The following is a 27163-nucleotide window of genomic DNA, read 5'->3' as shown; positions in this document are numbered from 1 at the left end:
CAATGTACCGATCAAAGAGCAGTGGCAGGACCAGGGTTATAACAAAACAAGAATGTGTCAATAGTACCAAATTCCCCACTCACACTATTATTTTCTCTCTTCAGTGGGCCATGAAATTGGAGTAAAACTCTTATTTGGCATAAAATAAGAAAGATCATATCATTTGGAACATGTGTACTTGAAGTAACAGTCTTAGATAAGCTTTCCTATTCTTAACTTATTTTTTTTTTATCTCCCCTATTTTTTTATTTCTTTGTTCCTTCACTTCTTTCTATAACAAATTACTTCCTTTCACCAAACTATGTTTTCTATTTATGTTACCCTTCCAGTGGGGGATCCAGAACTTTTCATAAGGGGGGGGGGCCTGCTGACTGACCTATCACTCCAGTCATGCTTCAGTGATTCCCTATATAAGCAACCAAATTTTTCCCACGAAAGTTTTAGATCAATCAGACTTTTTATACGTTCACACATGTAAATGGTAATTCCTAATTATAACATACACTATTTACAAATAAACTATTATCCTTTAGGTTTATATATATCAAATATTAGACACATCTTAGATATATGTAATATGAAGTAATTAGTAGTAATGCTTATGGTATCTTATATGCATGCCATTTACATAGTCAGTACTAAACTAAAATAAAATATGGCTTTACCCAAAATAAATCTAGATCTCCTTGTCATAATCGTCTGATTTATTATAATAAATAGAAGATCAGATTATGGTTTATATAGACTTACATTGGAAAGTAACAAGCTCTTTTGATGAGATAATTATGTCCTTATTGATGCACTGTGAATTGGAAATTAAGGAAGAAAATGTTATATTAACATTAATTGCACCAATTTTTCTGCACCAGTTGCACAAGTTGACAATAAATGTCTCTGCAGGGATATATGCAAAGCAACTCCTTTAGTCAGATTTCGTAATGTTCACCACTCTACCTTACTGTGTCAAAATGTTTAGAACTATAACTGCACCATTTCATACTGGTATTTCTACATTCTCAAAACTAAAAAAAAAATTCTTCTTTGTTTTGAATTTCTGTGAGAGTCATATTGAATTCACTTTAAGCAGAAAAAAGAACTAAAAAACCCAAACAAAACCAAGGATTTAATTCTTTTAGACCCTAGAGGTTAAACTATATAATTTGACAAAGAAAGTACATTTGAATATTCCCCTGTCAATTTGAATCAAGGAAAACTGTACAGCTCCAGTTAATATTTCATCCTTTAACACCCAAAAGACAACTCTAATAATGACTAATAGAATTACCCATAGATGAATACCAAACACTTTAAACTAATACCAGGCACAAATTAGATAAATGCTGTCCAGAAACCAATAATTAGTGTATAATTTGTTGGTATAACCACCAAGATGTAATCTTGTAGCTGTCATAAATTGTCTGATGTTGATGTTTAATGTCTATTGGTATTATGATGAACTTCTTGGAATATCAGATTTAAATAGAATCTGGTAAAAACTAGGACACCTTCTCTCATATGAACTATAGACAGATTATATTTTCAAATTCAGTTAGAGTATACTTTAGCACTAAATGCATTTTCAAATTTTTGAATAAAGATAATCTTATTAGTTAGTTGTTCGTTCACTTTAGGCAATATTTCTGAGTGCAAGAATAGGCTTTGCAATCTTTTCAATCATGAAAAAAAATCTTTAGGATAAAATATAAAAGTATTGCATGGAAGTAGTAACGCAAAATAGCCTGTTTGCTCCTATACAAAAAGTTGTAAATTTTGAATAGTTTGCTTTAAGGAATGCAGCTAAGATTCAAAAATTATTGATAATTACGTAAACAGCTCATAATAATAAAGGAAAAGTTTTCAAGCATTTATTGGTTAACAGCGCAAATATTTTTTTCACATGAACAGATAGTATAGAATAATCTAATTAATTTGTTATTAGTTAACTTCAAGCAAAATAAAACTAGAGGCTCTCAAGAGCCTGTGTCGCTCACCTGTTACTGTATTTACTGATGTCGGTCATCTTGGTTGGTAGGTGGGGTCATTAGACACTTTTTTTAAATAGATACCATAGTGATGATTGTGGCCACGTTTAGTTTAATATGGCCCATAGTTTTAGAAAAGAAGATTTTTGTACAAGTTACAAAAATGACGAAAATTTTTTCAAAATTGACTATAAAGGGCAATAACTCCTTAAGGGGTACTCTAACAATTTTTATCATGTTGACTTATTTGTAGATCCTACTTAGCTGAACAAAATTGCTGTTTACAGTTTATCTCTATCTATAATAGTATTCAAGATCATAACCAAAAACTGCAAAATTTCCTTAAAATTACCAATTTTAGGGCAGCAACCCAATAACCAGTTGTCAGATTCATCTGAAAATTTGCGAGGGGATAGATCTTATTCTGATGGACATTTATATCTTGAAAGATTTGCCCTAAATGTCTTACTTTTAAAGATATAAATCAAAAACTGCATTTTACCACTATGTTCTAATTTTAGCCATGTCAGCCATTTTGTTTGGTAGGCGGTGTCATCGGACACATTTTTCAAACTATATACCACAAAGATAATTATCGCCAAGTTTGGTTTAATTTGGCCATGTAGTTTCAGAGAAGAAGATTTTTGTACAAGTTACAAAAACTGATGAAAATTTGTTAAAAATTGACTATAAAGGGCAATAACTCCTTAAGGGGTTGACTGACAAATTTGGTCATGTTGACTTATTTGTAGGTTTTACTTTGCTGAACATTATTGCTGTTTACAGTTTATCTCTATCTATAATAGTATTCAAGATAATAACCAAAAACTGCAAAATTTCCTTAAAATAACCAATTCAGGGGCAGCAACCTAACAACGGGTTGTCCGATTCATCTGAAAATTCTAGGGCATATAGATCTTGACCTGATTAACAATTTTACCCCATGTCAGATTTGCTCTAAATGTTTTAGTTTCAAAGATATAAGCCAAAATATACATTTTACCCCTGTGTTCTATTTTTAGCCATGGCGGCCATCTTGGTTGGATGGCCAGGTCACCGGACATATTTTTTAAACTAGATACCCCAAGGATGATTGTGGCCAAGTTTGGTAAAATTTGGCCCAGTAGTTTCAGAGGAAAAGATTTTTGTAAAAGTTTACGGACGACGGACGCCAAGTGATGAGAAAAGCTCACTTGACCTTTCAGGTCAGGTGAGCTAAAAAGAGTGCTTGAGTATGTCTTGTAGTCGTTTCAATCACCATAATGTTAATAACTTAAACATTGTAAAAGTACAACTTTTCCAAAAGTAAAATAAAGAATAACATATTAAAGAGCCTGTGGTTAAAACATTAATGTAATTAGACACTTTGAAAATGCATTTAGCTCTAAAGTTCAAATTAATTAAACAAAACTTCATCAAAAATTTACACATGCAATCATTAAAACCCGCTTCATCTTATTTTCTACCTCTCTAAAGACAGAAACAGCAAATTAGCCACAATTGTGCAGGTTGTACAGGCAGGAACTTTAATCTGATTAAAACAAATACCAGTGACAAATGTAATTATCTGTATAAATCAAACACTTATAGTAATCATTATTCAATCATTAGCCAAATTCATGAAACAGTAAGAGCTTAACAGTAATCTGTTATCCTAAGGGTATTATTTATTCCCTTTTTAACTTGACGATTTCTCTCCTCAATTCACTTACTAATCTGAACAATAATTCCTACTAAGTGTGTTAACCATTTGACGTCATCAAATCTAGTAAAAGGCTTTGCTTAAAAATCAAATTATAATATTGTACAGCAAATTGGGATTTCTTGACATAATTACATTTCTTATATTGATATTTCACTGGCACTTTTATCAAATTTCTCTCAGCTGCAGTTGAGAAATTCTTAACTTTTTCACAAAAATATTACAATGTACTGCTAAAATAACAACAGCTTACCAGTATTTGTTTTTAGTTATTTAGAAAAATTTGCAATTTTCATTTCTAGTAACAATGACCTTCAATGACCTATCAACCCTAATATCAATAGACTTCTTCCCTCTCCCTATCTTTACTACTTGAAGAAACATTACTTTGTTATCAAGGAAAGGAAAGTCTAAGACACAATCTGGAATTCCATTTTTCATTTTCATTTATTCTACAACTTTTGATAACCAATGACCTTGACCTTTATTGACTGGACACCATGTCCAACTCAATCCATCACAATCTATGAACAACGAAATCTTGGTCAAAACCCTAATTTGGCATATAAAATTCATATCAAAATGAACATGTGTACTTTTACTAAAACTTACTTCAAAGTTGTAGTCAATTTAAAGGGAAACTAAAAGTCTTTTAGTTTCCCTTTAAATTGACTACAACTTTAAAGAAAAGTAAAAAACCTTTGAACTTGATATTGGACTAACAAACAGGCCTAAAACAATATGCTCCTTTGCTAGCTATCTATCATAGAGATGGCTTGTATAATACAATACTACAGTACTCAAACTAATTTTCACTAGCAATTTATTTTCGCAACTTTTCCCTTATTTACCTTCATTAAGTAAATTTTACCATTGCAAAATTAAATCACTATGAAATGGGTTAGATTGTGTAAACACGAAATAAAGTATCTGTGAATACAAGTTTGTTTACAGTATTTACCTCTCTATGGCTCTCTCTATATAAATCTGAATGTAACGTTAAATAGACCGGCTGCAGAGTACCGTTACAATTGGTACGGCTGCAGACAGGATGTTGTCATAGAGCAGTGAATACATGTATAAACAGAGTACCATTACAATTAAAACGGCTGCAGACATGATGTTGTAATAGAGCAGTGAATACATGTATAAACAGAGTACATTTACAATTGGTATGGCTGCAGACAGGATGTTGTCATAGAGCAGTGAATACATGTATAAACACAGTACCATTACAATTGGTACGGCTGCAGACAGGATGTTGTCATAGAGCAGTGAATACATGTATAAACAGAGTACCATTACAATTGGTATGGCTGCAGACAGGATGTTGTCATAGAGCAGTGAATACATGTATAAACAGAGTAATGTTACAATTGGTACGGCTGCAGACAGGATGTTGTCATAGAGCAGTGAATACATGTATAAACAAAGTACCATTACAATTGGTATGGCTGCAGACAGGATGTTGTCATAGAGCAGTGTGAATACATGTATAAACAAAGTACCATTACAATTGGTATGGCTGCAGACAGGATGTTGTCATAGAGCAGTGAATACATGTATAAACAGAGTACCATTACAATTGGTATGGCTGCAGACAGGATGTTGTCATAGAGCAGTGAATACATGTATAAACAGAGTACAGTTAAAATAAGTACTTAATGACAAATGTTATAAATCAATCTCATTGCTTGATTACACAAATTGGTTAATGTCTTCCATTAATTGGATCAAAATCCCTACAAAAATCAAGATAAGTTTCCTCATAATTTCCAAATGAAATCTGTTTCTAGTTATATAAGCACAAGATGCTTTTATTTGTAGCATGTATAATTATAAACCAAAGATGACAGATCTATGAAGTAGGAACGTAAATTGCATGGCGAATATGAAGAATTAAAGATGTCAATTACATCAAAACAAACAAGTGTGCACTATCTATTTGCAGTTGTCAAGTTCAAAATGCATGAAACAGTTTGATTCAGGTGACATGTTACCTTAGAGTTCCTCATGACAAATTTGGTTAAAACACATATTTTTCAAAGTCATGTCTCCAAAAAAAACCCCAAAAAAGTGCTTCAACTTTTATGAAACCTTTAACGACCTAGCAAAAACTTTACTTAATCTGTATTTTATGAAAATGGTCAGTTCTATGTTTTTTTCCCAATTCTTTATCATTTATACCCATATTAGAAGTCATGTGCACTGTAGCCATATCAACTACAAATAGTAGAGGTTGAACTCCTATGAAGTGTTATTCTGAACCGAAAAACCCTGATGTTTTATGTTTGTTTATTTAGTGACTCTATTAATATTAAAACTAATCAATTTTATGTTTTCATGACAATAAGTTATTTAAAATCTATTAAGGTTCATCAGTACAAATGAGGAAAGAAAGCAGTATAATTTGTTGGACAAGTTGGTACTATTAAACTGAAATTCTTTTTAAAACTTGAATTTGAAAAAATAAAATATTGAATGTTTAGCTCTTCCTTTAAAACACTTTTTCAAAGACCAAAAACCATTGACAATTCTCTTTAATGCTCTCTTCGTGATTGGTATGATAGAAGAAAATTACTGTAGTAAATGACATCTGGTCTTTTTGATAATTTATTTTGTCATTAACATTTACTGTAGTGTTCTAGTTAACTGATAAACATGGGATTAAAAAGAACATACATATGTATACATAGTACTGTAGAGTAAATTGGGAAGGGAGATAACTCTTGTCATTAGATTTCCCATTGTATTACACTGCTTATATCTAAATGAAAAGGACATTAATCAACTAACAATCAATCAATCTTAATGAAATATCTAAGCTATTCATAATAGTCATTGAATCTAGACAAAATAGTAATAAGGTTGAAATTTTTAAAAACTTTTGAAAGTAAAAATTGTTCCAAGAGCATTTGATTATTTAAACATTTGTTTGTTCCAAGTATTGAAGTAGTATGACGTAAATTTTAGGTTTATTCCAGATTAAAACTCCTATAATTTGGGTAATGAACTTTAAATAAATTAATTCAATGAGCCAGTTCCAAGGATATGCCAAGTATTCAATTATAATAAGTCCCAAGTATTAAACATGAGTTACCTACCCTTCCTGACTTATATGAGTTATAAAAGCCCTTCTTTTTAGAGACATGAGCACTCAAGAAAAAATGTCAGTTGTCTTATCTCAGAAACTATTAAAATTAAGTTGATATATTGATTTAATATTTAGGAATTCTGAAATATTGTATTTGATATAAAATAAATGTTTTAACTACAAGAAAACAGATTTTGTAACAGAATTTCAAAATTAGTATTAATGACTAGTTTTAGCCGCCATTAAATTTTTTGCTATTGTCCAAAATTAAAACAGTTTTTTAAAATGATGTATAATTAAAGAATTTTCACCATGTCAAATTTTAACATGTCCAAAATTCATCAACGCGTTTAGAAAGCAGGTTAATGAACATTGAAGATTCTTCCATTCTTAATTGAAATGAAATGCCAATCTAATTCTGTAACAACTAGCTTGCTGCATGTAACATTCTCAATGTGACATCAAATGGAAATTTAAGAATGCCCAAAGAACATTTCATTTAACTGGAAAAGAACAAGAAATTTCAAAGAAGATATCTAATATAGAAACAAAGAGATGTTTACAAATGAGAAAGTTACCAATCAAAGCATGTTTTACACCTGTGATCTACTATATTGTGGGTTGCTTAACGTCCAGTGGCAAATAGTTAGTGCATGTTCAAGAGGATGAGGGATGTGATGTACTAAAAGAACAACTAATAAGTCAAGGTGAGGTCTTCAACACGGAAGCAAATTCTAGAACTTTTCAATGGTATATGTACCATTGAGACCTTTGTAATATTGCTGTAAGGAAATGGCATTATGTAATTCCCATATTGGGATAATTATCCCATGAAAACCAACAATATATATCCCTTTCTCATATGTTTATTTAGACAATTGCAATCTGCATTACAATTTAATTATCAATGCATGTTTAATACAGATCATAGAGTCAATGTATTGAAAATGAGGTCGTTACTCCATGATGAAATAAATGTTTGATACATTTCACCTAAAGCAGTCCTAAAGTGAAGTACAAGCGGTCCCAGACGTAACATTTTATCTCAATTCAACCTGACCTTCTTTGTTAATGTGACATATAATACAGGGAAAAGTAATGAGGAGTTCAGAATGACATTGATACATAACATAGGGACTCTCATGAAAATCAATGTCTTTTTTAGCCAGAGGGAAGATATTAAAGATGGATAAATTTTCAATCAGATTCACAATGCAATTGCTGTACAGCATTATTTTTTTTCTATAATCATGATGATAACACAGAAGATTGTAAAAGTATGGTGTTATACAATCTCTGAAATAAATATTTCAACATTTTCTAAACAAGATATGTCTGACATGTCTTTATGACTCAAGAACTCTGTTTCTCAAAAAAGTAGGTTAACCAAATCAAAACATTAAAAAATAAAAAAAACTGTGAGGAAAATTCAAAACAGAAAGTCCCAAATCAAATTGCAAAATTAAAAGCTCAAACACATTAAAAAAATGGACAATAAATCCATCTTTAATTCACCATCATACACTTATTAAACTAAAATCTGCTGCAACAGGCTTTGTAAAAGAAACAAGAGGCTCTCAAGAGCCTGAATCGCTCACCTTAATTTTTTGGGTTAAATCTCTCACCTTAATTTTTTGGGTTAAATCTCTCATCAATGATTATTTTGGCTTTTCAATTTATTTAAATGTTCTTTGAATCTTCCTATTTTCTTCAAAAGCAAAAAAAATAAATAATTTTCTCCTATGTTCTATTTTAGCCATAGGAGCTATGTTTCTTGACATACAAGGAAATAAAATAGAAAATTTATACTAGATACTCTGAAACTCATTTAGGCTTAGTTTGGCTGAAATTAATACAGCAGTTTCAAAGGAGAACATTGTTTAAAGTAAGTCAACATGATGAACAAATTGTGAAAAAGTTTTTATAGGGCAATTACTCCTTAAGGGGTCAATTGACAATTTTGGTCAAATTGACTTATTTGTAGATCTTACTTTGCTTAACATTTTTGCTATTAACAGTTTATCTGTATCTATAATAATATTCAAGATAATAACCCAAAACTGCAAAATTTCTTTAAAATCATCAATTCAGGGGCATTATACCTGAAAAACCAGTAACCCAATTCAGCTGAAAATTTCAGGACAGGTAGACCTTGACCTAATAAATACTTTAACTTCTTGTCTTATTTGCTCTAAATGCTTGAGTTTTTGAGATATAAGCCAAAAACTGCATTTATCCTGTGTTCTATTTTTAGCCATGACGGCCATGTTTTTTGACGAAATAGAAATTAAACACAAACTTTTATATTTTATACACCCCACTGATCATTCAGTTGAAGTTTGGTTGAATTTGGTTGAGTAGTTTTAGAGGAGAAGATTTTTTAAAGTTAGCGAATATGATGAACAAATTGTGAAAAATTGTCATTAAAGGACAATAACCCCTTAAGGGGTCAATTGACAATTTTGGTCATACTTAACTTATTTGTAGATCTTACTTTGCTGATCATTTTTGCTGTTTACAGTTTATCTTTATCTATAATAATATTCAAGATAATGACCAAAAACTGCAAAATTTCCTTAAAATTACCAAATAGGTGGCAGCAACCCAACAATGGATTATTTGATTCATCTGAAAATTTCAGGGCTGATAAATCTTCACCTAATGAACATGTCAGATTTGCTCTAAATGCTTTCGTTTTTCAGATATAAGCCAAAAACTGCATTTGACACGTATGTTCTATTTTTAGCAATGGCGATCACGTTTGTTGATAGATCAGAACTTCGGATACAATTTATAAACTAGATACCCTAAAGAACATTCAGTTAAAGTTTGGAAGTATTTGGCTTAGCAGTTTCAGAGGAGAAGATTTTTGTAAAGTTAATTAAGATTAACGAAAAATGGTTAAAAATTGACTATAAAGGGCAATAACTCCTAAACGGGTCAATTGACAATTTTGGTCATACTAAACTTATTTGTAGATCTTACTTTGCTGATCATTTTTGCTGTTTTCAGTTTATCTTTATCTATAACTAGAGGCTCTAAAGAGCCTGTGTCGCTCACCTTGGTATATGTGAATATTAAACAAAGGAAGCAGATGAATTCATGACAAAATTGTGTTTTGTTGATGGTGATGTGTTTTAAAATCTTACTTTACTAAACAGTCTTGCTGCTTACAATTATGTCTATCTATAATGAAATTGGCCCAGTAGTATCAGTGGAAATGTTAATTAAAAATTTACAAATTTTATGAAAATTGTTAAAAATTGACTATAAAGGACAATAACTCCTTAGGGGGTCAATTGACCATTTCGGTCATGTTGACTTATTTATAGATCCTACTTCGTTGAACATTATTGCTGTTTACAGTTTATCTTTATCTATAATAATATTCAAGATAATAACCAAAAACAGCAAAATTTCCTTAAAATTACCGATTCATGGGCAGCAACCCAACAACAGGTTGTCAGATTCATCTTCCAATTACAGGGCAGATAGATATTGATCTGATAAACAAATTCACCCCAAGTCAGATTGCTCTAAATGCTTTGGTTTTGAGTTATAAGCCAAAAACTGCATTTTACCCCTATGTTCTATTTTTAGCCTTTGTGGCCATCTTGGTTGGTTAACCTGGTCACGCCACACATTTTTTACACTAGATACCCCAAAGATGATTGTTGCCAAGTTTGGATTAATTTGGCCCAGTAGTTTCAGAGGAGGAGATTTTTGTAAAGATAACTAAGATTTAAGAAAAAATGGTTAAAAATTTACTATAAAGGGCAATAACTCCTAAACGGGTCAACTGACCATTTCGGTCATGTTGACTTATTTGTAGATAATACTTTGTTGAACATTATTGCTGTTTACAGTTTATCTCTATCTATAATAATATTCAAGATAAAAACCAAAAACAGCAAAATTTCCTTAAAATTACCAATTCAGGAGCAGCAACCCAACAACCAATTGACTGATTCATCTGAAAATTTCAGGGCAGATAGATCTTAACCTGATAAATTTTTTTATCTCATGTCAAATTTCCTCAAAAGGTTTTGGTTTTTGAGTTATAAGCCAAAAACTGCATTTTACCCCTATGTTCTATTTTTAGCCGTGGCGGCCATCTTGGTTGGTTGACCAGGTCACGCCACACATTTTTAAAACTAGATACCCCAAAGATGATTTTGGCCAAGTTTGGATTAACTTGGCCCAGTAGTTTCAGAGGAGAAGATTTTTGTAAAAGATTACTTTAATTTACGAAAAATGGTTAAAAATTTACTATAAAGGGCAATAACTCCTAAACAGGTCAACTGACCATTTTGGTCATGTTACTTATTTGTAGATCTTACTTTGCTGAACATTATTGCTGTTTACAGTTTATCTCTATCTATAATAATATTCAAGATAAAAACCAAAAACAGCAAAATTTCCTTAAAATTACCAATTCAGGGGCAGCAACCCAACAACCGATTGACCGATTCATCTGAAAATTACAGGGCAGATAGATCTTGACCTGATAAACATATTTACCCCATGTCAGATTTGCTCTAAATGCTTTGGTTTTTGAGTTATAAGCCAAAAACTGCATTTTACCCCTATGTTCTATTTTTAGCCCTGGCGGCCATCTTGGTTGGTTGACCTGGTCATGCCACACATTTTTTGAACTAGATACCCCAATGATGATTGTGGCCAAGTTTGGTTTGATTTGGCCCAGTAGTTTCAGAGGAGAAGATTTTTGTAAAAGTTAACACGACGACGGACGCCGGACGCAAAGTGATGGGAAAAGCTCACTTGGCCCTTCGGGCCAGGTGAGCTAATAATATTCAAGATAATGACCAAAAACTGCAAAATTTCCTTAAAATTACCAATTAAGTGGCAGCAACCCAACAATGGGTTGTTTGATTCATCTGAAAATTTCAGGGCTGATATATCTTGACCAAATGAAAATTTTTACCCCATGTCAGATTTGCTCTAAATGCTTTCGTTTTTGAGATATAAGCCAAAAACTGCATTTGACCCCTATGTTCTATTGTTAGCAATGGCGACCATGTTTGTTGATAGATCAAAACTTCGGATACAATTTATAAACTAGATACCCTAAGGAACATTCAGTTAAAGTTTGGAAGTATTTGGCCTAGTAGTTTCAGAGGAGAAGATTCTTGAAATAGTTTACGACGACAGACGACGGACGACGATGGACGCCAAGTGATGGCATAAGCTCACTTGATCCTTCGGGCCAGGTGAGCTAAAAAGGACAACTGTGTGATGTTTAAGAGAATGAGAGTACAATGAAACAAGGACAGATGTGAAGTCAACTGTTTGACAGTCATGTAGACATTGTCAGAATCCCATATACCAAATGTAGTAATTTGATTTCTCCAAAGTATGAAATTAAAATGAAAAATAAAAATAAACTTCAGATTTTTTGGGCAATTTTTGAACCATGAAAATGAGTTCAATTACGAATTACAAATGACAGACAGAAACTGAGTAAGCTATTCTTCTTTAAAAAGTTTTCGAAAAAAAAATAAAAAAATTGTTGAGTCATGCAGAAAGGTAGACCCATAATGTGTCCTTGTTTCTTGCATGCACCTCATTAAAATTAAACTTGGTTATCTTTGGCTGTATTAATTGTCATTATTACTGACAATATGCAAATTTTTAATTTCACAAGGTTTTTAAAGAACTTCTTTGTTTTAAACAATTTCATAAACTCACCTATCACAGAAATGGGTTTTCTGGCAAATAATAATCTGCCACGGACACTCTGATATTTACTCCGACATCCAGCAGACCATAGCCTAATAACATACTCTAAACCAAAAAATAATACTAATACTATTTCCTGAAAAGAGAAAAAAATATTGTTCAGGAGTTGTCAGTGGTTGCTAATATCATACATGTATTTGTTTTTTCATTAATTGCTTTTAACATCCTTTCCTGGATGTTAGATTTTTTTTTTAGAATTGTTTGGCATTGTCATTTTGGGGCCTACTATAGCTTCCTATGGGGTTTGCTTTTTATGGAATGCTGTATTGACTACAGTGACCTATACTTGCTAACTTCTGTATTATTTGGTATTTTATAGAGATGCCTCATTGACAATCATACCACATCTTCTTAAATTTTTTTTATGATTAAAACTTCATTTCTTTTGATTATACAAGCTCCATTTGGAAGCAATTTTCAATACTTCATCTTTTATTAAAATCTGCTGTGAGACAGCAACATCAACACTTCATAGTATGAAGCTTTATAAATGTCATTGAGACGAAAACTTCTTAGAGTGCATATTGCTATTCAAAACCAATGTGCTGATCAAATTGTTCAAGTGCTAAGCATTCACTTTCATCCATATCTAAGGATTTAATTGTTGATGTCTGAGCAGGTTTCTGATGTAAATACTGGCTAGCTTCAATCTATTATTGAACTGTTAATAATGTAAAAAAAATACAGAGTTTAAATGAGTTTTCAAATGTGTTAACAAAAGTAGAAAAACATATTTGCTTTGGTAAAACTCTTAAACGGTTAAAATCCAATAAATGGTGATGTAATATCAATTGAATTATATTCTTATCCAGCTTTTGGATCAATGCAAAATTGTATCTGCATGCAACAAAATTCTTGTATTTAAATATTTCCTTCTGAAAGAGGTTAAAAGTATTGTTCTTACAATAATCTCTCAGTTATTTTTTTTCTTCATATATATTTATTTTTTAATTTGGTTTGCTGTGTCTTTCAATATCTTTTATTAAATGTATCAAACTATTACAATTTGCCTTATGATCAGTATTATAGATGAAGCTAGATATAAAGAGGCAAACTAAACTAGATGTACTGTGCACAACTACTCATGCACTTACTATATACCTGGTTACTCTTATATTCACATTTTGTCTCTTATTAGGTCTAGGTTAGATTAAGACAATCTATAGTATCAATGAATGTTTACTTTAAATCAGGCCTTAACCATTTCAAAAATGCATCCAAGATTTTTTATGTTTTTTCAAGTTATTTGAAAAATCATTTTCAATCCTTTTGTTATCATTTCATCACATTTCTTGCTATTGCCTTTTTAGTGCTTTATATAAAAGGTTTGAAACAAACAAAACATTCTATAAGTATAGATGTGATTTAAGATTTAGCTTTTTAATGGAACCACTCTCATCTCTATTTATATCATGGAATTACTCTGTACTGAATCTTGGATAAGTATCTTAACTACAGAATCATCACAGACATGCGATGGATGATGGATGTCTTTTATTTTTGAAAAACAAAATAATACTCTTTTGTAACTTTTTTCACATCAATAAATCTAACTGAATCTAACTGAATGAGTGTATAGTATTAACTACTATTGCTTGAGTGCTTATTCCTTAAGATTTTTGGATAATTCAGTTGTAATATATGCTCAAATGAATTATGATTATGATTTTGTTTCATATAACTATTGTGGGTTTATAACCTATTATTTTACAGGGAATTTTCTATTCTAAAGTATAGCAGAGTTCTGTAATAATTCAAAGTCTATTTACTCTACATGATATGTGAATATCTTCTGTTCTATGAGCTTCATTCTAATAATTGGTCATTTCAAGAGGAAATCAACCCTAGATCTCTTCTTTCATGTCTTTATCATACAAATGTATTGTAGACAAACAAAATATTCCTCACTTCAAAGTTACATTTAACACCATCAATACTATCTACCAATTTTCTATTGTGAACTAAGTAAAAACCAGATGCTCTGCAGGGCGTAGCTTTATACGACCGCAGAGGTTGAACCCTGAACGGTTGGGGCAAGTTTGGACACAACATTCAAGCTGGATTCAGCTCTAAATTTGGATTGTGATTTAATAGTTGACACAGCATAGGTTTCTGACACAGAATGCATTTAGATATTTCTTGAATTTAGATATTTCTTGAAAAGACTTGCTATTGCACAAACCTTATAATAATTTTAGATCCTGATTTGGACCAACTTGAAAACTGGGCCCATAATCAAAAATCTAAGTACATGTTTAGATTCAGCATATCAAAGAGGCCCAAGAATTTAATTTTTGTTAAAATCAAACTTAGTTTAATTTTGGACTCTTTGGACCTTAATGTAGGCCAATTTGAAAACGGGACCAAAAATGAAGAATCTACATACACAGTTAGATTTGGCATATCAAAGAACCCCATTTATTCAATTTTTGATGAAATCAAATAAAGTTTAATTTTGGACCCCGATTTGGACCAACTTGAAAACTGGGCCAATAATCAAGAATCTAAGTACATTTTTAGATTCAACATATCAAAGAACCCAACCAATTCATTTTTTGTCAAAATCAAACTAAGTTTAATTTTGGACCCTTTGGACCTTAATGTAGACCAATTTGAAAACATGACCAAAAGTTAAGAATCTACATACACAGTTAGATTCGGCATATCAAAGAACCCCAATTATTCAATTTTGATGAAATCAAACAAAGTTTAATTTTGGACCCTTTGGGCCCCTTATTCTGTTGGGACCAAAACTCCCAAAATCAATACCAACCTTCCTTTTATGGTCATAAACCTTGTGTTTAAATTTCATAGATTTCTATTTACTTATACTAACGTTATGGTACAAAAACCAAGAAAAATGCTTATTTGGGTCCCTTTTTGGCCCCTTATTCCTAAACTGTTGGGACCTAAACTCCCAAAATCAATACCAACCTTCCTTTTGTGGTCATAAACATTGTGTTTAAATTTCATTGATTTCTATTCACTTAAACTAAAGTTATTGTGCAAAAACCAAGAAGAATGCTTATTTGGGCCCTTTTTTGGCCCCTAATTCCTAAACTGATGAAACCAAAACTCCCAAAATCAATCCCAACCTTTCTTTTGTGGTCATAAACCTTGTGTCAAAATTTCATAGATTTCTATTAACTTAAACTAAAGTTATAGTGCGAAAACCAAGAAAATGCTTATTTGGGCCCTTTTTGGCCCCTAATTCCTAAAATGTTGGGACCAAAACTCCCAAAATCAATACCAACCTTCATTTTGTGGTCATAAACCTTGTGTTTAAATTTCAAAGATTTCTATTCACTTTTACTAAAGTTAGAGTGCAAAAAACTAAAAGTATTCGGACGACGACGACGACGCCAACATGATAGCAATATACGACGAAAATTTTTGCAAAATTTGCGGTCGTATAAAAATTATTGGTACTGAAATCTATACCGCCTGTTTAAAATTGAAGGTTTTTTCTAGATTTGAAAGAGTTCTATCTGAGTAATTTAGTTTTCAACAAATGGTGATCAATGAATCAAAACATTCACCATAGCAAAATTGACATTACATCACAGATATAAGATAATATCATACAATAAAGAAAATTTACAAATTTTGAAGGGGGTCTCATTGGGGAGTTCCGATCCCTAATCCCGCTTCCCGTATCCCGCTTACACTATGTACGTAAGCAATTCTCATTTTTTTGTCATTTCCCAGGTCCCGCAAGACTTCATTTCCCGTTTTCACGCCACAATAATTTGACTTTCACGTGTCACGCTTACAAAAAATCGACAATCCCGCGTCACGCTTAGACCCCAATGAGACCCACTTTGAAATGTATGGGAAAAATTATCTTCCATTTCTGAATATATGCATTCATGTGAAATGTTTTGTTTGCGTGTGTTGTATCTTTTATTTATTCAACCTAATCCTTTTTACATCTAATGGTGTTACCCCTGAATACTGACTTACCATGTAAAACAAAGTTTCATTGGCAAACTCTTCATACTGGTCAATGGTGGACAATACACTAAATATCAAACATATGAGTACCATCATAAAGCTGAAAAAAACAAACAAAATATTTAAACATCTTGTATGACATCTATTTACAACATCCTTCATAAAAAATTACACTTGTTTATAATCTGTATTGTTCCTGAGCCAACATACCAAAATTCTTATTCAAAAGCAATTTACTGAAATAAAGAATAAATATACATACATAACTGTTATAGTTACTTCTCTGTAACAGGTTTTATTCATTCTTTAAAACACATTAAACCAGTTTTGACCAGTTGGATAAATTTGTTTTCCACCACACATTGATTAATAAATATAATTCAAAATAACATTCTTAAGAGTCTTTTTACATTACATATATCATTTGAGCAACAGATTCTATGAATTTTGCCTCTGCTAATAGTTTTTATCAATTCTTAAAAAGCTAAATGTTACAATTTGATGTGCTCCATGAGCCTCTTGTTTTTTGTTTTTTTTTAGTTGATAAATATTGTAAAAAAATGTATGCACTCATTTGTGTCTATTGTCTTTTTCGCTATTTTTCTGTTTTTTTATGTCGCTTTTAATACTCTTCTGATCAGTTAAGCCTTTCCAACTGACTTAACGTTGGTTCCTACGCTGTCATGTTAAACAACTCACTCAGGCACTGTTTTAGGTCAGAGAAAGGGTTCAGCACTCGCAAATATGTTTCTCAGCCTGCCATTCTATTAATTTGACAATTAAAACATAGGAAAAGATAATCAAATCTGGGCATCATGAGAACATGGAGAAGACAGCAATATACAGAGACAAAACATGAGAAAAATAACTAAACCAAAGCATCATGAGAAAAAAAAACCAAATATGGGCATCATGAGTACATGGAGAAGACAGCAATATACAGAGATAAAACATGAGAAAAAAACCTAAACCAAAGCATCATGAGAAAAAAAAACCAAATATGGGCATCATGAGAACATGGAGAAGACAGCAATATACAGAGATAAAACATGAGAAAAAAACCTAAACCAAAGCATCATGAGAAAAAAAAAACAAATATGGGCATCATGAGAACATGGAGAAGACAGCAATATACAGAGACAAAACATGAGAAAAAAACCTAAACCAAAGCATCATGAGAAAAAAAACCAAATATGGGCATCATGAGAACATGGAGAAGACAGCAATATACAGAGACAAAATATGAGAAAAAAACCTAAACCAAAGCATCATGAGAAAAAAAAACCAAATATGGGCATCATGAGAACATGGAGAAGACAGCAATATACAGAGACAAAACATGAGAAAAAAACCTAAACCAAAGCATCATGAGAAAAAAAAACCAAATATGGGCATCATGAGAACATGGAGAAGACAGCAATATACAGAGACAAAACATGAGAAAAAAACCTAAACCAAAGCATCATGAGAAAAAAAAACCAAATATGGGCATCATGAGAACATGGAGAAGACAGCAATATACAGAGATAAAACATGAGAAAAAAACCTAAACCAAAGCATCATGAGAAAAAAACACCAAATATGGGCATCATGAGAACATGGAGAAGACAGCAATATACAGAGATAAAACATGAGAAAACCAGATGCTCCGCAGGGCGTAGCTTTATACGACCGCAGAGGTTGAACCCTGAACGGTTGGGGCAAGTATGGACACAACATTCAAGCTGGATTCCGCTCTAAATTTGGATTGTGATTAAATAGTTGACACAGCATAGGTTTCTGACACAGAATGAATGTGTTCTAATGAAATTAAAATTTTTGTTTTCTCTTAGAGCAATTCACTATGCTGTTGAATATTATTCCTCTCAAAAATTTGTTTGAAGAAATTTTCTTTTTATTTATGAAATTTCAAATGAGAAAATTGAACCCAATTTTTTTAATCACATCCCCCTTTCCCTTATTCCAAAACTAATCTCAATTAAAATTTCTAATGGAGTTTGCAACAATTACTACTCATTTAAATACATCATAAAATGTTAAGATGTAAAAAAACTGCTTGTTATCACTGAATGGTAAAGATTATTTTAATTTATCAGTTGTAGTAAAAAGTGAATGTTTATATAACAAAGATTTAAGTTGATTCTGGACAAAGAAAGATAACTCCAAATAAAAAAATTCTTACAATTAGATATATCTTGCTTACTATTCTGGACAAAGAAAGATAACTCTAATTAAAAACAAAATTGCTATTTCACAATATTTTGCAATAAGATATTTCTTGCCATTGCACACTACTGTGCAATTGAAAAGACTTGCTATTGCACAAAACTTAATATAATTTTAGATCCTGATTTGGACCAACTTGAAAACTGGGCCCATAATCAAAAATCTAAGTACATGTTTGGATTCAGCATATCAAAGAACCCCAAGATTTCAATTTTTGTTAAAATCAAACTAAGTTTAATTTTGGACCCTTTGGACTTTAATGTAGACCAATTTGAAAATAAGACCAAAAATGAGAAATCTACATACACAGTTAGATTTGGCATATCAAAGAACCCCATTTATTCAATTTTTTATGAAATCAAACAAAGTTTAATTTTGGACCCCGATTTGGACCAACTTGAAAACTGGGCCGATAATCAAGAATCTAAGTACATTTTTAGATTCAGCATATCAAAGAACCCAACAGATTAATTTTTTGTCAAAATCAAACGAAGTTTAATTTTGGACCCTTTGGACCTTAATGTAGACCAATTTGAAAACGGGACCAAAAGTTAAAAATCTACATACACAGTTAGATTCCGCATATCAAAGAACGCCAATTATTCAATTTTGATGAAATCAAACAAAGTTTAATTTTGGACCCTTTGGGCCCCTTATTCCTAAACTGTTGGGACCAAAACTCCCAAAATCATTACCAACCTTCCTTTTATAGTCATAAACCTTGTGTTTAAATTTCATAGATTTCAATTTACTTATACTAAAGTTATGGTGCGAAAACCAAGAAAAATGCTTATTTGGGTCCCTTTTAGGCCCCTAATTCCTAAACTGTTGGGACCTCAACTCCCAAAATCAATACCAACCTTCCTTTTGTGGTCATAAACATTGTGTTTAAATTTCATTATTTTCTATTTACTTAAACTAAAGTTATTGTGCGAAAACCAAGAATAATGCTTATTTGGGCCCTTTTTTGGCCCCTAATTCCTACACTGTTGAAACCAAAACTCCCAAAATCAATCCCAACCTTTCTTTTGTGGTCATAAACCTTGTATCAAAATTTCATAGATTTCTATTAACTTAAACTAAAGTTATAGTGCGAAAACCAAGAAAATGCTTATTTGGGCCCTTTTTGGCCCCTAATTCCTAAAATGTTGGGACCAAATCTCCCAAAATCAATACCAACATTCCTTTTGTTGTCATAAACCTTGTGATAAAATTTTATAGATTTATATTCACTTTTACTTAAGTTAGAGTGCGAAAACTAAAAGTATTCGGACGACGACGACGACGACGACGACGACGACGACAACGTGATAGCAATATACGACGAAAATTTTTTCAAAATTTGCGGTCGTATAAAAACCTAAACCAAAGCATCATGAGAAAAAAAAACCAAATATGGGCATCATGAGAACATGGAGAAGACAGCAATATACAGAGACAAAACATGAGAAAAAAACCTAAACCATTAGGAATCAAGAGAAAAATAAACAAATACGGGCATCATCAGAACATGGAGAAGACAGCAATATACAGAGATAAAACATGAGAAAAATAACTAAACCATTAGGAATCAAGAGAAAAATAAACAAATAGGGGCATCATCAGAACATGGAGAAGACAGCAATATACAGAGACAAAACATGAGAAAAAAACCTAAACCATTAGGAATCAAGAGAAAAATAAACAAATACGGGCATCATCAGAACATGGAGAAGACAGCAATATACAGAGATAAAACATGAGAAAAATAACTAAACCATTAGGAATCAAGAGAAAAATAAACAAATACGGGCATCATCAGAACATGGAGAAGACAGCAATATACAGAGACAAAACATGAGAAAAAAACCTAAACCATTAGGAATCAAGAGAAAAATAAACAAATACGGGCATCATCAGAACATGGAGAAGACAGCAATATACAGAGATAAAACATGAGAAAAATAACTAAACCATTAGGAATCAAGAGAAAAATAAACAAATACGGGCATCATCAGAACATGGAGAAGACAGCAATGTACAGAGATAAAACATGAGAAAAATAACTAAACCAAGGCATCATGATGAGTCAACATGAGAAAAATAAACAAATATGGGCATCATCAGAATTTTAAAAGATAAATACTGGCACATCAAAATGTTTTTGCAAAAGATAACAGATACTAATCATCACAAAAGATAACTGAACAATGGTAAGTTGACAAAACAGCAAAAGATAACAGAATGATAGTGTCAAGCAAAAACTTGGCAAAAAATAACTGATATTTCGCATCATGACTGAAAAAGGCAAAAAATCTGAATGTTAACATCACAACAGAAACATGCATGGTAAAAGATACCCAAGCCTTGGCATCATGGTTGAAATTTCTTCTAAACAACAAGGGAAAGACCAAACCACTTTAATCTAATCTTCTTTTACACTGAAACTCAAAACTACTTTCAAAAGTATATAATGTTTGGTACATATCATGGAGATCTAACTGCCTCTAAAATGTTTATTCTGTATTCAGCAGAACCTACAGAAACCTAGAGATAGAATCAGTGTTAACATATAAAAGAAATAGAATCCTTTTATCTCTCCATCGCCAAATCAATATATTAACTTTACTTATTGTTTATCACATGCTCATTATATAAAAAGGTTCTACAATGATAAGATGTTTTTTCAATGTCAAATCATTGTTTTTTCAAAGTCAAATCATTATTTACCATCTATCAAATCAACAAGTTAATATAAAAATCAAACTGATAACAATGGTATCAAAAATCACCCCTGATAAATAAAATTACTCATAAGAAAGACAATAGCCTCAAACAATCATCAAATAATTGAAATGTTAGATAACAAAAATAGTTACAGTACAGTAGCCAATATTGACTGAATCAGTATGATATATTGATGTATATATAAACTATTAAGCTGTAATTGCTAATTCTATATAGGAAATATCTGCTATCAAATCACTGATACACATTCGATCACCCCCTTGATTTTCCTCAAATGACATCACTAGAAGCAATAATGAACACAAGATATGGTCAACTGGGATCAAATTCCTGGTAAATCAGAAATTCCTCATGAATACAATACATAAATAAGTATAGAACATGAAATCATTAAAACAGAGGCCCCAAGGAGACTGTAGTGTGCATAAGTTAAAGGAACACGACTAAAATTTTAACCCCCCCCTTTTTTTTAAATTTTGAAAAGAAAGACTAAATTAAAGGAACAAATGCAGATAAAGCTAGTTTATAACCTGGACAAAAAGGCATAAATGATTCTAAGTAAGCATAGGACATGAATTGAAATCATTAAAACATAGCCCCCAAGGAGACTGTTGTGCTCATTAGTTACAGGAAAGTTACTCTAAAAAAGCCCCATTTTCTTTAATTTTGAAAAAAGATCAAGGAACAAATGCAGATAAAGCCAGTATCCCCTTGATTTATATTTCTATTCTACATCTACTTTTCAAACATTGATAACTCAACATAGTCAACGCATAGAATCAATACTTTTAAAAACATCAAATGTGACATTAAAATATCCATCACTTTGAAATTTAAGAGTTCCATTTATCAGTATTGGCTATCAATATTACAAATAGTAAATTTGTAAAACTTTCTACTTTGTGTCAATAATATATCATATTCCAGACATCAAAGATAACAATGTAACCATTCATATCAATTGATTTACAATTGCATTTTATGTTTTCTCTATAACATTTAACATCAGATGTCACTACTTAGTACAAAATAATGAAAACATTAAACTAGAGGCTCTAAAGAGCCTGTGTCGCTCACCTTGGTATATGTGAATATTCAACAAAGGACACAGATGGATTCGTGACAAAATTGTGTTTTGGTGATGGTGATGTGCTTGTAGATCTAATCATCTAACTTTACTGAACATTCTTGCTGCGTACATATATCACCATCTATAATGATTGGCCCAGTAGTTTCAGTTGAAAGTGTTAGTAAAAATTTACAAATTTTATGAAAATTGTTAAAAAATTGACTATCGATTTGTCTGAAATTTTCAGGGCAGATAGATCATGACATGATAAACAATTTAACCCCATGCCAGTTTTGCTCTTAATGCTTTTGTTTTTGAGTTATAAGTCAAAAACTGCATTTTACCCCATGTTCTATTTTTAGCCATGGTCGCCATCTTGGTTGGTTTGACAGGTCAACGGACACAATTTTTAAACTAGATACCCCAATGATGATTGTGGCCAAGTTTGGTTAAATTTGGCCCAGTAGTTTCAGAGAAGAAGATTTTTATAAAAGATTAATAAGATTTACGAAAAATGGTTAAAAATTGACTATAAAGGGCAATAACTCCTAAAGGGGTCATTAGACCATTTCGGTCACGTTGACTTATTTGTAAATCTTATTTTGCTGAACATTATTGCTGTTTACAGTTTCTCTATCTATAATATTATTCAAGATAATAACCAAAAACAGCAAAATTTCCTTAAAATTACCAATTTAGGGGTAGCAACCCAACAACAGGTTGTTCTATTCATCTGAAATTTTCAGAGCAGATAGATCTTGACCTTCTTATCAATTTTACCCCATGTCAGAATTGCTCTAAATGCTTTGGTTTTTGAGTTATAAGCCAAAAACTGCATTTTACCCCTATGTTCTATTTTTAGCCATGGCGGCCATCTTGGTTGGTTGACCGGGTCACCGGACACAATTTTAAAACTAGATACCCCAATGATGATTGTGGCCAAGTATGGTTTAATTTGGCCCAGTAGTTTCAGAGGAGAAGATTTTTATAAAAGATTAATAAGATTTACGAAAAATGGTTAAAAATTGACTATAAAGGGCAATAACTCCTAAAGGGGTCATTTGACCATTTCGGTCATGTTTGACTTATTTGTAAATCTTATTTTGCTGAACATTATTGCTGTTTACAGTTTATCTCTATCTATAATATTATTCAAGATAATAACCAAAAACAGCAATATTTCCTTAAAATTACCAATTTAGGGGTAGCAACCCAACAACAGGTTGTTCCGATTCATCTGAAATTTTCAGAGCAGATAGATCTTGACCTTATAAACAATTAACCCCACGTCAGAATTGCTCTAAATGCTTTGGTTTTTGAGTTATAAGCCAAAAACTGCATTTTACCCCTATGTTCTATTTTTAGCCATGGCGGCCATCTTGGTTGGTTGACCGGGTCACCGGACACAATTTTTAAACTAGATACCCCAATGATGATTGTGGCCAAGTTTGGTTTAATTTGGCCCAGTAGTTTCAGAGGAGAAGATTTTTGTAAAAGTTAACGACGGACGACGACGACGCCGGACAACGACGGACGACGACGCCGGACGCAAAGTGATGAGAAAAGCTCACTTGGCCCTTTGGGCCAGGTGAGCTAAAAATACGTGAAATATATATGTAGTAAGGCCTTTTTTTTTTAATTAGTTGGTTTACGGACAACTAGTGTCAAAGGTTAGGGTCGGAGGAGGTAAAAAAAATAAAAATAAAATAGCAATCTTAGATTTTTTTTGTTCACGTATAACTGTTCTGAAAAATTTGAGTCGGAGGAAAAAAAAAAAAAAAAAATGCTGTTCATTCATGACATTACAGGGGTTGAGGAGGAGAAATAGTTTAGCTCTTATCTTGATATGCTTTGCATTTGATGGATGGATGGTCAATTGTTGTTTAATGTCTAGTGGCTAATCAGATGCATAATTAGGATGAGAATATGATAATGAGAAATGAAATGCTAAACTGACACACTGAGCCAGAATTTAAATGTGCTAGCTCACAAGGTAACAGTTCCCCCAAAGATATGTTACCTTACCCAAACACATTATTCTGACTCCTTTAATAATTGCAATTGCAGCGTGCTTGGCAAAGAAGCAGCAGATACCAATTTTTAAGTCTTTGATTTGACCGGGTCAAGGTTCAAACCCAAGATCTCTCACTCTCCAGGTGAACACAATACCATCACATTTAAGGTGCATGTGGTCTTCACGTATGAATATATGTGCATTTTTGACCCAAAAATCTTTTGAGGACAATATACTTGACATAAACAAATTTCTTTGATTTATGAAATGTTTGATAATCAACTGTGTTCATGATCCTATCATGCTGATGAAGAAATAGCAATGTACCAAAGTTTGACTAAAACACATATTTTGTACAGACAAGAAATTTGTTAGCATCTAAATTATGCATGAATCCCGTTCGCTGAAAAGTGGAAATGGTGGCAAAGAAATAAAAAGTTGAGATCAATGTTTTATTTTCAACAGGTAACTGCAGATAGTTCTTTAGTTTTTCCTCTTCCCATGAACCTTCATAGCATTTCTGACAGCAGGTAGCTTGCCGGAACTGTTACAGGTGGGACATATAGGTCTTACAATAGAATATTGCTGCTTTAATGCTTTGATAGTTTCATTAGTGTCTGGCACAATATCTGTGTCCCCACAGAAGAAACAAATATAAAGTAGATGAAGCCGTCAGACTCCATGGTCCTCCCTCGTTGGGTTTTTGAATTCGTCTGCGTCATTTCGAAGCTTTTCAAAATACGCCGTTCACTACAAACGCTTTATTGACACAGACAAAACGTTTTGGAATGCCTCGGATTTTTTTATTCACAGCACTCGAAAAATCGGGTCGGCGGAATAAAAAACAACACGAAATCAAAATTTTAATTTTATTTCACTTTTAAACAAAATCGGGTCGGCGGATCTGTAAACCAACTAATTAAAAAAAAAAGGCCTAATCACTGTATTTACAGAATAAAATATGTAATTTTTTTGTAGAGATTATATATCATTCTCTATATAAATATCATTCTTCTCTGCTCTTCACAAAATCTTGTATCTCTGCCTCTTTAGTTCCATAGCATCTGACATTTAAATTGATGACAGCAAGTTTTTTTACAAAAAGTTATCAGGAATTACATTTAGTTCTGATCTGTCTCCAACTCTACATTTTTATGCCATGTGTCATTACTACACACCCATCCCATTTTCACTAAATCTTACATTCCAAATTAGACTTAGCACTGGTTTTGTACTTACTTGAGTGACACAACTCATTGTGCAACGTGTGGAGCAAAACCTGCTTACCCTTCTGCAGCACCTGAGATCACCACAGCTTTTTAGTGGGGTTAAGAGTTTTCAATTTTCCATGTTGAGTTTTGAGAACTGTTGTTAAATGACTGTTTTTTACCATTATTTAGTTTATATACAGCTTATTTGAAAACAACAATAAAAATATAGGTCACCAATGAGTTAAAAAAGATATTTCAATTTTAATGCAAAAAAATGGCAGTTTTGTACCAAAGGGAGATAATTTGGAGCTTTTTCAGTGGTATCGTAACATTTTAAAAGTCAGCTAGGGCCAACACGAATTGATTTTTTGGAATGATTTTTGTGCCACATGATAAAGTAACAAATACTTTAAAAGGTAATTACAATGTAATATAATTTGTAATAAAAAATAAATGCGAAACAAAATGTTTATTTTTTTTCTTAAAATCTTATACCAGCGAGCCTCCTCAAGAACTTTATACTGATGTGATATCTACCCATAGATTTTAAAAGAGGTTGAACTTTATTTGTCAATGTTTATATATCATTTGTATATTTGAATCAACAAAACAATTTTTATGTTATTATCAAGTTATTGACACAATTTAGACAAGCTTACATTTACATCTAATATTAAAATTTGCTATTGTTTGACAAATGTGGAATATATTATTAATTTGACAGCTTTACAAAATTCTATGAACACATTTCTATATTTGATCAATTTAAGATAAACAAAATATCAGATGATCATGCAATTTTAATGACAACAATATTCTGTAACAAAATAGTCACATCAAATGCAGATTTAAGTTTTTAAACATGGATAGAGTTTGTCAAAATAACAATCTAAAAATAACATAAGTTAATTAAGAATTCAAGCTGGGATCAATGTACACCTGTCGCTCTTTTTACAAAACAACTTTAATAGTAAAAATACATCTAATTAAGTGATAAATATTTCAATATAACTTAAAATAATTCTAAACAAGAATGTGTCCATAGTACAGTCAGGGATGCCCCACTCGCACTATCATTTTCCATGTTCAGTGGATCGTGAAATTGGGGTCAAAAGTTCAATTTGGAATTCAAATAAGAAAGATCATATCATATAGGGAACATGTGTACTAAGTTTCAAGCTGATGTGACTTCAACTTCATCAAAAACTACCTTGACCAAAAACTTTAACCAAAACTCTAACCTGAACTTCGCACTATCATTTTCTATGTTCAGTGGGCCGTGAAATTGGGGTCACCAAAAACTTTACCCTGAAGAGGGACAGACGGATGAACAAACAGACAAACGAACAGACAAACGAACATACACATGATTGAAAGAACAAACAAACGGCCAGAGGCACAGACCAGAAACATAATGCCCCTCT

The 27163-nt window shown here is 31.9% G+C and overlaps 1 protein-coding gene across 6 annotated transcripts in view; it reads right to left on the bottom strand.

Annotated features, from left to right (window-relative positions):
* Positions 1 to 27163, bottom strand: part of LOC134687622 (potassium voltage-gated channel subfamily KQT member 1-like) — a 91606-nt gene that overhangs the window by 25162 nt on the left and 39281 nt on the right. For all 6 annotated transcript variants that reach the window (XM_063548057.1, XM_063548058.1, XM_063548055.1 and 3 more), the window contains 2 exons: positions 16502 to 16592; positions 12488 to 12614 (listed from right to left, as the gene is read on the bottom strand). In XM_063548057.1, the coding sequence (XP_063404127.1) occupies positions 12488 to 12614; positions 16502 to 16592 (218 nt within the window). The remainder of the gene's footprint in view (positions 1 to 12487; positions 12615 to 16501; positions 16593 to 27163) is intronic.

The sequence above is a fragment of the Mytilus trossulus genome, chromosome 10 (genome assembly GCF_036588685.1).
Source record: "Mytilus trossulus isolate FHL-02 chromosome 10, PNRI_Mtr1.1.1.hap1, whole genome shotgun sequence".
Lineage (NCBI taxonomy): Eukaryota > Metazoa > Mollusca > Bivalvia > Mytilida > Mytilidae > Mytilus > Mytilus trossulus.
The sequence above is the reverse complement of the archived record's forward strand: the minus strand, read 5'-3'. Positions and strand labels throughout refer to the sequence as shown.